The sequence below is a fragment of the Lipophrys pholis genome, assembly GCF_963383615.2.
Source record: "Lipophrys pholis genome assembly, chromosome: 2".
Classification (NCBI taxonomy): domain Eukaryota; kingdom Metazoa; phylum Chordata; class Actinopteri; order Blenniiformes; family Blenniidae; genus Lipophrys; species Lipophrys pholis.
Window position 1 is genome coordinate 24,040,400 of NC_137636.1, and position 12,219 is coordinate 24,052,618.

General features: G+C 40.9%; 1 protein-coding gene across 2 annotated transcripts in view; it reads left to right on the forward strand.

Annotated features, from left to right (window-relative positions):
* Positions 1 to 12,219, forward strand: part of cemip (cell migration inducing hyaluronidase 1) — a 211,604-nt gene that overhangs the window by 133,907 nt on the left and 65,478 nt on the right. For both annotated transcript variants that reach the window (XM_080493578.1, XM_080493577.1), the window contains 4 exons: positions 849 to 919; positions 1,111 to 1,206; positions 4,680 to 4,801; positions 11,320 to 11,467. In XM_080493578.1, coding sequence (XP_080349704.1) covers positions 849 to 919; positions 1,111 to 1,206; positions 4,680 to 4,801; positions 11,320 to 11,467 — 437 coding nt within the window. The remainder of the gene's footprint in view (positions 1 to 848; positions 920 to 1,110; positions 1,207 to 4,679; positions 4,802 to 11,319; positions 11,468 to 12,219) is intronic.

The window sequence follows — 12,219 nt, forward strand, 5'->3', positions numbered from 1 at the left end:
TGTGTGTGTGTGTGTGTGTGTGTGTGGTTCTCTGTCTCTTTTGTGTTTTCCCTGTGATGGACTGTTGACCTGTCCAGAGTGTACTCAGCCTTCATCCATAGTCAACTAGGATCGGCTCCAGCCCCTGGAGACCCTCAGTTGGATAAAGTGGTTTAGAAAATGGATGGTTTATTCATTGTGATAGCTAAAACATGCCTGTGAATAATAAAGAGAATACTCTCTTGGGGCCCTGCTGGGTCTTTGGTCACAGACAGCTCAGTCTTACACAGAGAAAGATGGCTTTAACCTGCACTTTAGACTATCAACTTTGACTTAAATTAATTGGGTACTTATTCTGACTTGGTCTCTCAAAACAAACACAACATTTTTGATGAGGTGACGAAGGGGACATATTTTAAGGTTGCACGCCGGCTGAGCTTACACGCCAATGTCTTCAAGTGAAAATGGAAAACTTTCATTGTGTTCTGGATCCAACTTCATCGTTTTGTTATCCATTTATAGCGTATCGCTATCTGCTCGCATGTGGGTGTGTATTCATAACAAAAACAATCATCAGCGCCAACTCGTGGCCTGGCATGCTATTTACAGCATTTTTGCCGTTTCCACGTAAACGGACATAATTTTGAAAACGTCTTGAAAAGCAAAAACTTTACTGAAACTGAAATGCCAAAATGATGCGTTTTGACCTGAAACATTGTGTAAATGGGGCTCAAGTTTACGTTTTTTGTTAGTATGTGTGACTTTATTCATGCTTGTCTCACTGTCGATTCTCCTTTCTGCCTCCTTTCCTTCTTTCCATTCTCCTCTCACCTTGCTCCTTCTTTCATCATCCCAATATGCCACCCCAGACATCCCTGGACCTTTATAGTGACAAAAGGTGATGTGTCTTCTACTGTGGAGGATCACGCCATCTATCAAGGTAGGAATTCATTTTAGATTTTTTGACTCCAAACTTGATCTTGCGTAAGTAGGAAGAACTATTTAACAGAACGGGATCAAAGCGGTACACCTTGTGAGAGGAGACCATGATGGTTTTATTTTCCATGACTATATTTTTCTCATCTGTGTGTGTTTGTGTGTGTGTGTGTGTATGTGTGTGTGATTCAACAGGGACCAAAGCTTCCTCAGAGGCCCGGAGCGCTCATGTTTTCAAGTCAAGTTTTGGGGAGCATTTTACCATAACCACCAGCAGCCAATGGGTGCAAGGTGAACCACCTTTCTTTATGCCTCAATCACACATGATATGTACATAAATCACACTGTCACATGAAGGTATCGTCACAACTCCATCCGTCCTTTAGGCTCAATGTTTGCGGAAAGTATCTCTCTCCTTTTTCAGTTCAATTCCTTTACACTTTAATTATATAGTGGCAACTAAAACACACCATTCAGAGGCACTTTACATCCAAACAGAATTGAAGAAGCATGACCAAGTATAGTCAACAACAGAAGGTCAAAACTGCCATTTATCACAGAAACTTCTAGACTCAGACTCTGTTTACTCAACAATGTTCTAAGCTCCTTTCACCTTTACGGGGCAAAGTTTTGAAAACTATGCAGTGAGCCTGTCAGGCCACAACTTGACGCTGTTGGTTGTTTTTGTAATGAAACCACAGAGAACAATGGGACTACACACATATTCTTATGGACAGACGAGTTGGATTGTGACTACAGTTACTCTCAATTGTAAAACTACTAAGTCCCTGGAGAATATGGAGTTGAAGCACTTTCCAAAAGTTCCACCTTCGGAAGCCGTTCCGTAAAAAGCTGTCTTTTCAGTGGCTCCGAGCATTGTTGTTACGTAAGGCGGACCCCCAAAATGCAACAGAAATTTTCAGTTTTCACTTACCGTGATGTATTGTTTTTATGCTTCAACCAGTTGCCACAGCAGCTTAACTAGAAAATGGCTCGTGGTGGGCTGAACTAGCAAGTATAAACTTTATAAGAAAAAGTTTTAAGCTTGATTTTAAAAGTAGAGACTTTTGTTAACCTCTAACTTAAACTGGAAAGTGATTCCACATGAGAGAAGCTGAAATCTCTGCATCTTTTATGACTTTTAGAAGCTGCTGTATATAGGAACCTCCAGTAAGCAACACTCTGAGAACCAAGTGTTCTGCTTTTGTAATATGCAATGAAATATGCTTGAAAGTGGATTTTACTTGGTTGTTAAAAGCTTTGTGTATTCCAAGCATTTATTTGAGGAGGATGCTTTGGTGTTTCTTGTTGTAAATTGTGGTTATTCAATGGCCCACCATTGTTAAAATCGTGTTGTTGGGGTTTTTTGGGGGGCATGTAATGTAATTTAGCGTGCTTTTTGGGGAGTCTGTGGCTCAGTTGGTAGAGTGGTCCATTTTCCAATCGCCCGTTTTCTGGTTCAATCCCCTGTAAGTCAAAGTGTCCTTGGCCAAGACAATAAACCCCAAATTGTTCCCAATTGAGTTTGAGGGTTTACATGAGGATTATTTAAGTCTGTTTCAGTGGGAAATCTATATTAACCCCGTGATTTAACCCATCCTATTAATTGATAACCTTAACTACACATCCTACCGAGCTGCTAACACGACCTCTCGGTCACTGAAACGTCTTTCTTCACTGTTAAATTATGAAGAAATGCTGGAAAATCCGGATTATTAATGTAACTCACACCTCTTGACATTTGTCCCTGATCTTGTTTTCATGAAGGTAACTATGAGAAACATTTTAAGCTCATCATGACCATGAAACTGGACGAGTACCAAAGACACTCAGTGTTTCTCTGGGACCGCTGACTCATTGTCAGGGATGACACATCATCTTGGATCCAATAAACTAACTTCACTAAACATACTCAAAATCGGCCCAACATATCTTTTTGTTCTATAACAACTCAACCCATCCAAACTAGTATTTTCCAATTAATATTCGTTGTCCACTTCATCACTGCTTGCTTCTAATTAATGTTGATGCAACCAAATCAAAAATGTTATGAGATCTGTGTTTCTGTCAATGTGTTTACACAAACAATTTCTGGCATCTGTGGGAGCTGACTAAAAGGTCAATTTGATGATTATACTCTGTCACACGTTGCACAAAAGGAATGGGGGGAAAAAACCCACAATGTGGATAATTCCACCATGGGTTTAGGGAAATAAGCTACACTTTGCAGCAAATTCAAACAACTCTATTGACCCTCGTCTTCAACAGAGCAGCATTTAACACTTTATTCTTTACTATTCCACCTGCTTCTAATGCAGAGCATCAGTTTGTTTACAGGACACCAGATGAAGCCCATAAAGTCCTGATTATCTACTCTAAAACATGGTGGAGGCACCGTCATGCTGTAAGGCCGCTTCCTGACTCTGTCCACAGTTACATTTGAAATATCTGAAAATCTGAAGTCATTATTGAAAGAAACGTGTTCTCCAGGGTCAGAAAACTGATTTTAGGGGAAGTTTTTAGCTTTTTGAGCACAACAATGAGCCAAAGCTCACATCCAGCAACACAAAAGGAAAGGGACTTTAAAGTCGTCAGCGATAAGAAACCTGACCTGAATCCAACTGCAAAACCTTTGCAGAGCTGAAATCTGCCACTGCGGGAAATAATCCCTACAAACATTGAAGAGCTTGAATGTATCAGTGTCAGAAAGTAGCAGCAAGCTTCCAGATTATTATTCCAGTGGAACCACATGTAGGACTGTTTGGAGGGCTGCACCATAAGTTCACTTCAGTTCTGTGTGATATAAATCTCAAACAGTTGTATTGCTTGCACCAGGTACACTAATTTGTATTTTATTGACCTCCTGCACAACGCCCAGGTCTGTTCTAGATGGATGCAAGAGAGGTTTAGAGGCTCTGCAAGCAAGTATTAGTGTCATCTGCTGATCGTTTGATTGCTCTACATATACCCCTTGTTACATTTATTTTAATATTCACATTATATAAAACGGAACCATTCTTGTTTATTTTTCTTGTATCTCTAAATAGAGGTGCTATAGTCCGAGCAGTGTTATGCGGTCGGTCAGCCGTATTTTCTGTGGTGGAAATATCAAAATAATCAGCCTTGATAATGTCATCACCACATTCTCCTACCATCAAGACGTCTGTCAAATACGTACCCATGTATGCCCGTCTTACTGGGATCTCATTTAACACCAATTCCAAGCAGATTCCAAATAGCGCCTTCTCATCTCCAATCTGCCAGCAGCTCATCGAAACCGCCTGAACCTCACAAGCAGATATGGACACATGTGGACGTGTAAATGATGCACATGCAGTGAATATCGTGGAGAAACGTGCATGCACACCCAAAGTGCCTCGCCAAGCTTCAGATTGAAATTCAGCGCCCCCCACCCCCCCCCCCCCCCGTCAAATGGACAGCCCCCTGCAGTGGCAGCCAGGCAGAGAGCGTAACAGGAGGAGAAAGCCGACTTCAATTATTCTCATACAAATGCCTCCTGACAGCATAAATGGACTACAAGTCAAAGCCTTGACAGAGATTACTCTACTACCACCCGGACCACTGACGAGCGGGTATCTGTGTGTGTGTGTGTGTGTGTGTGTGTGTGTGTGTGTGTGTGTGTGTGTGTGTGTGTGTGTGTGTGTGTGTGTGTGTGTGTGTGTGTGTGTGTGTGTGTGTGTGTGTGTGTGTGTGTGTGTGTGTGTGTGTGTGTGTGTGTGTGTGTGTGTGTGTGTGTCACACAGAGGCAGAGTGGTCCGACTGGTTCAACAGGGACGATGAAAGGGGGTCTGGAGACTGGGAGAAGCTGTCTGACCTCCACGAGGCCTATCCAGACCGACTCTGTAGCAGTCCGCTCGACATCCAGGTAAGGTTTCCTGTAATCTGGCGGATAAACGGACACGCAAGCAGCAAGAACATTTGTGTTTAGTCTGACGGTCAATCCTTCATGGGTACATTCAGGTCTTCCACTAATTCAGATTCCACACACACGTCATTTGAACAAAAATGATTGTTGTATAGAAAAAACAATGTTCTTCCTGCGCTGTAAAGCATTTAAAAGGATTAAATCATCTATATATTGATATCAATATATTTAGACAGTCGGATTATATATGTATTTTCAGTCTTGGTTAAATGTGACTTCACCAGGCATGGAATATGAACCAGAATGAAAAAGGGGTACAGACATACTTTCTGACCGTTTGAAATGTATTGTCAAGAAGGGTTGATAAGGAAAAAAAAGTCTTATCAGACACAAAATAGTTTACGAAGTGAAACTGGATGCAGCTAATGTTGTAAAGGAACTGCTGAGTGTCATTCACTTAGGAATGGGGAATGGGGAAGAGAGGAATAATGAAGAGGAGAGATCGTTGGGGGACACCGGAGCAGAGGGGACATGGCTGGGATCTAAAGACCATATCAGAAAGGTTTTCAGTTCTAATTCTTGTAAGAAGCTTCCCATTATTCTCTAGCATTAGTGAAAAGTGTCCGTCAACCAGAGTCTACCGGTCTCTTTGTGACAGATTGAACATATTGACGTCAGATACCTCCTACTCCGTTGTGTGTTCTTACTCTGATGAATGGACTTTGGAAAACACACTCAGGCCTCATTTACATGAGGTTTTCAAGTGAAACCGTAAAACGTCTGTGTTGCTTTGAGTCAATAAAAATGCAACTTTTTGAGAACAGTTTCAACGGTGGAACTTCTCTAAAACGCTCCGATTCCATCTCTGTGAAAACACAACTTTAGTAACACACTCCTTCTGCGTCATTGTGTGTCCATACAAATGTCTTGTGTACTTCCATTGTTAATATTCACCATATTGTTCGCAAGCGTGTGGTTTCATTACAAAAACAACAACAGCACCACCTTGTGGTCTTGCTATTCTCATATTAATGGCCATAGTTTTCAAAACAGTTAAACGTGAAACTTTTCTGAAACAAAAACGATGCATTTTCATTTGAAACGTTGCCCTGTGTACGAACCAATATTCTGCCTCTACTTTTTGCTAAGTGTACTTAGAGTGGATGATAAGTCCCAATGGACGACTGATTGCACATCCAACCACACACACACTCTAATGCACTTGGGTTCCGTGTCTTGACCAGGGCTGTGCAAGCAATTTAAAAAATTGGAATCCCAACTTGACCCCAGCCTCCCTTCTTCTTAATAAAGCAGTGGCTGCAGGTGCTTGAAAAAGCTCCAAACATTGCCCCTCGGCTCCTTTTGTGTTTGCCTGTAATCACCGCATGCACAGTAGCACAAACCTGCGATACTGCTAGCCGGTGCAGCGAGGCTGCGGAGAGGAGAGGTGCTGGTGCTGGTAACTAGGTCATTACCATATTACTCTGAAGGAACTTGAAAACCTGCTGATAGGTTATCATCAGAAAGCGCAAAACTTTTCCCCAGTGCCGAGCTAATATTGAGACGCCCTCCAGCTGCCTGTGTGTAAATGTTTGACAGCCCGGGGAGACGTTCCTCTGCCTGTAAATTGCAAAAGTGGAATATTTCAGAAATGGTAGAGTTTCATCTTTAGTTAAAGCAATGATACATCTGCTAATTACATGCCTGTAGTGTTGAAATGTTAATGTCAGCTCCCTGTAGGCCTCACGGTTCACATGCTGGTACTGAAAGGTAAACCAAGACATTCTGAGAACTTTTTTTTTTTGTTAAGATGAGATGACTGATCCCAATGTTTTTTTATTCTCACAGCAGGCTGTTTTTTTTCCATTCCATGTCTTTCTCGCTGATTTATGATGATACGTTGTACTTGGTTGTATTTTAAGGTTTTTCCAGGAGGGGTTCTTTAACTTTCTTTTGCTTTGCCCTGTGCGTGTTTTTTTTTTTCTCAATTTCTGACTTTCCAGTTCTGATACTTTTGTCTCATCTTATGTGTTTCCTGTATTATTTTGTGCACTCTTCTCTCTTTGGTCATGTTGAACTGTGTCATTGGAGCTGTGTGTCGTCTTCTGCTCATTGTTTGTTTTGATTAGCTCCGCTTGATTGTTCCTGCTGTGCTTGTGTGTAAATTTCCCCGATCAACCACAACAGGTGAAGCGGTTTGCTCTCGCTGTGCTTATAAGGACCCAAGTGATGGGAATTAAAGCCTAATCCGAATGAAAATCCATGTCTGTGGGAAGATTTTGATCAAATATGGTGAAATCTGGATCAAATATTACTCTCAAAGAGGGGGGCGGGGTTCATGCCAATCCTTTTATACCAAACAGGATCCATGTCAACCAGGGGTGTCAAACACATTTTAGTTCAGGGGCCGCATGCATCCTAATTTCATCTTTAGTTGGCTGCACCAGGAAAATAGTGCTATAATAACTTTTGAATTAGAACTTTAAATGTTTTCTTTGTTGTGGTGCAGAGTGTATGTGATGAAAATGTCTATATTTTCACAAAACCAAACCATTACAACTCAAAATCACTACAATTTCAACATAAAGACAATTCTGATGAAACCTTTTGACGCAAAATCCAGTGCATATACATCATTGGTGTTTTTACAAACTCAACCTGACAGCATGGCTTTGATGCTACTTTGATAGCATTGAGGTAGCTGGCATTCATGGCAGCTTCGCCGATTTCAGTTGTGTCTCTGCTCATAAGATGTAGAGAAATGGCGGGGAAAAAACATCCGATTTTATAAAGAGTTGTGATATTTATTTAGTTATTTATTTATTTATTTATATTTTTATTTATTTATTTATTTTGAGGGTGGTGGCGTATATCTTCAATTATCACCAATATTAGGCTTAAACTATGAAGAATAAATCATATGAGAAAGTGTCATGTGTTAGATTTTCATGACATATAAGCTTAAATGATGAAGAAATTTTCTTTATAAGCCATAGGACAATTGATAGGTTAATAGTTTAAAATATAATTATAGTAATAATAATAATCAACACACAATACAGTTCAGTGCTTTACAAGGAAATGAAGCAAATCGATTGGAAAAAAAGCAATTAAAAAAGGCGTAAAAGGGAGAATAACTATAATTAGAACGTCATTAAGGTAAAAACAATAAAGTGCGTAATGTATTGTTTAATGGAAAGCCTGAGCAAATTATAGTGTTTTAAGTCTTCATTTAAAGGAAGAGTAGGTGTCAGCAGGATGTTTATTCCACAGGTGAGGAGTGTAAAAATGAAAAGCTGCTTCACCTTGTTACTATTATTTTTAATAATAATAGTTATAATAGGGGTTATTTTATTGAAACACTTGCAATTCTAACTTTGGGCTTGTGAGGTCACATTACTGTTAATTGTAAGAGTCGTTCCCACACTGGTGTGTTGAGTTTCTGGGTAGTTATGAGCCGTCTATCCGTCCACAGAGCAGTGTGCCATTACCGTGCTGCTGGGGCTCGGCACAGCCTCAGCCTGGAACCATAAAGCAGCAGCTGTTAGTCTCCATGAAGATAACAAGAGGTGCCAGGTTTGCCCACACTGCCTCCGAACACCCAGACCATCTCTGCAAAATAAATAAAATACCCACTCTGGGCTCCAGCTGCTCTCAGCTGCCGTTCAATTGGCTTCCTCCTCAAATGTGTCTTCTTACTGGACTGAATATTCTGCACAGCAGCACTCCATTCTTCACGTTTTCCTGGTTTATTTGTCTTTTCCTACATGTAATGTAGCTGCAAATAGACTGTAAACACTTTGTAAAAATCTGCCCCTCCTCCCCCTCCATGTTGCCAACTCAGAGCGTGTCATCATTTTCCCACAGAATCTTGACACAAAGTTTTCCTCCGTTTGCAGTTTTCACCGTATAATTTGGCTCTGTGGGACCTCTATTTTTAGCAGCCAAGTGTTTTTCACCATCTCGCTCCAAGATATTACGTCTGATTCGAGGTTGGTTATCTGACCATGCTGAAGAGATGTGAAAAGGCTCTGTTCCTCTTTATGTCGGCTTTTCTTTTGCTTTCTACCTCAGTGCTAACGACAAAGAGGTCAAAGCTGCTCCCTGCATTTAAAGGTTTCTTCATCAAGAGAAACTGATTCACAGGATTGGTACCTTGTCAATTCATTAAGTTATTTCCCCTCGACGAGGGAAAAAAGGAGGAAAAAAAGAAAAAAACTACACATAGAAGTACTGATACTACTGGGAAAAACAGTCGAGTCCTATATTTAAATACCGTTATTAAAGCTCAGGTTCTGAAGTGTACTTAAGTGCAAATATCTACATGACATCACTTTAAAGGCACCCATATATTTTTTATGTGTATACCCACAGGTATGTGCTCATTGTTGTTTGTTTTGTGATGAAACCACACACACACACACACACACACACACACACACACACACACACACACACACACACACACACGTACATTTTAATAATCCTTTGGAATGAACCTCACTCAGCATGGATTGACTAGTCTTACCAATTAGCAATGACAGAGGTCATAATTAAACTTGTATCATGGTGTTTGTGTCCCAAATTCAATTGAACATAACTGTGCCGTACAGACAAAGTCCCCTCTTCATTCATTATATGTGATTAGCTCAATTTATTACCACGGCTCATATTTATCTTTTTTAATATGGATTTTTTTAATGGCTACATATGATTTTTTAATATGCTGGTTTGATTAGATTTTGGATATGTATGTTTTACAATATGTTTACCAGTTGCTATGATGTTTATTGTGCATTTATTATCCCTTTTGTCACTAATTTAGTTGTCAAACATACGGCCCTTGGGCCAAAACCAGTTCGCAAAAGGCTCCAATGCGGCCAAACCGTCAAGCAAATAGTAACATTTTCAAAGAAAACATAGATTTTTTTTCCCCCCACAAATTTCTCAAGAGTAGTGGACACAACACAACACTGAGACCTCTAGCAAACTAGTCTTAGCCTCAAAGTCGTGCTGACAGGGTGACTTTGTAAAAACAGGAATGATGCAACAGCTCCAGTTGAAGATTTTTGGAAATTTTACTGTATTTTGCACCAGAACTTTTCATTCAAATTGACTTTATGTTATTTTCCCTTGTAATTGGTTTTGTGCCCCTGTGCCACAACAAATAAATACTTAAAAGTAAATATTTAAAGGTTCTTATGACACTATTTTACTGGTTCGACCCACTCAAGATGAAATTGGACTGTACCCTTGAACAAAAATGTGTTTGACACTCCTGGATTAAGTTGAAAAGTGTAATAGATGTAAAGAGGACAAGCGAAAAGCTATAAAAGAGATGATGATGTGAATTAATGTACGACAAATTAAACAATATCAAGATTTCACCAAGTTAAAAAAAACTAACCAAACAAACAAACAAACAAAAAAAACAACCTCTGTGACAGGTTAAACGGCTCAAATATCCAGTTTAAAACTGCGTTTTTTTAAAACTGGTAATTACATGAAGTTTACGGCGAAAACGTTGTGGGTTCAAATCCAGCCCGTGGCCTTTCTTTGTGTACTTTGCATGTTCTCCCTGTGTGTGCATGGGTCTCCTCCAGGTCGCTCCCCCTGAGTGCTATGCTATGTGGCGGCTTACAGATTGGTCAATTCAGTAAAGAAATTTGCCCAAGGGGATTAATAAAGTACAATTCATCTTCTTTACTCCCTTAATTGTTACATTAAGCTGTCTGTAGTGGTTGCAACTAGTAGCTGTCAAGTGCAGGTATTTCTGTTAAAATGAAGATGAGTAACAAAGTATTTGTATTTTCTTCTTCTTCTACCTCTTCTTGCCCCACAAGGAACTCTGCATGAATGAAATGAAATGTTTTCACTTGAAAAGTTGTCGTGTAATCGGGCCTTCGTCTTAGTACTTTATTAGTAGAAATAACCCAAAGTGCACTAGGGCTCAGGTGGTGTAGCGTGTTGTTCTCAAGTACTAATATTGGCAGTCTGATCCTTATTTTTGTCCATGAGCTTGATAACAAAACAAACTATAATAGAGGTTGAGCATCTTGCATGGCGTCTCCATGTGTGAGCATGAAAGACTAAATCAAACTAATAGTGTTTGGTTTCTATCATTCACTGTGCTGCTTTGCTGCGGCAGGTGTGTGGCAATTTTCTGGGCGCAATGTAGCAAAAATTGTCATGTGCATGACTAATCCCAAATGAGTTGTTGTATTGCCACCAAATGGGAAACAATGGCACACTGAGGCCGAACCCCTCAGTGCTGGGGGCCTTTGTAAAAAATTTCCATCTGTTTGCTAACGAAACAGGCCAGACACTCGACAAATACCAGATGTCTGCTGCGAAAACACATCATTTCAGATGCCAGCAAACGTGTCCTGATGTCAAGTGGCCAGACGCCTCTCTGGCATTCTCTCGACACTCGGGAGCTTCTCTTCGGTCTCGGCAGACACCGTCACCCTGCGATGACTGTGATGAGCCACTAAAAGTGCTCTCTGTTCACCGTGCAGGCGGAGACCCACGACGGCATACCGTCCAATCAGACGGGAGACGTGATCTACAAGAACGACAAGGAATACGGCTTCGTGTGCCTCAACAAGGACCAGGCTCACGGCATGTGTCACAACTACAGGGTCCGCTTCCTCTGCGGAAAACTGGGTATGTTGTTTTCTTTTCTTTCCTCCACCACTCTGTTACTTTGCAATTACCGGATGTCATGAGTGGAGCATACATGGACAGCTTCAGCTGATCATTGTTGATATACACACTGAAACATGAGAAACAGAAAGACTGCGTGGAAAGTGTGTGTGTGGCCGAGCTGCTATGGCTGGAATGTATGGAGCCCTCATGGTGGTGCTAGGAAAGACTGCCAATCGGGCACCGTTCCAGCCCTACAGAGACACCGTGGACCCCCGTCTGGCCTTGCCCCTCTGTGACTCTGTGTTTTGTGGAGAGAGCCTGGGAGTGTCTTTTGTCATGGTTGACACCGGGTACAGTCCATTTGCATCACTCTACAATCCCCCCCCCCCCCCCCCCCCCCCCCCGTGCACAAACAATTTGTCACAGGGTGACAGCCTTTCACCATGAAAAAATAAATAAATAGCGAGCCTTTGTTTGCTTTTTTTTTTTTTTTGCTTTTTAAATATGAGAATGCGTTTTCAAGCCAAGACTTGTTGTAATGAAATGCTTACACAACTGTGTGAAAAATGCTTCATATATTCAGACATGATGGATCACTTTTTGCTAATTCTGCACGAGCTAGTGCAGTCAGTCAGGACGAAGTGTCAAGAAGTTAAGATATAAGTGAGTTAAAAGTTAACAAAAAAAAGATTATTCCAGCTCTGTACAATGTTTCCTGGGGTAATGTGTCATGATGAAGAGTTACAACACTGTACATCACCAGGAAACAA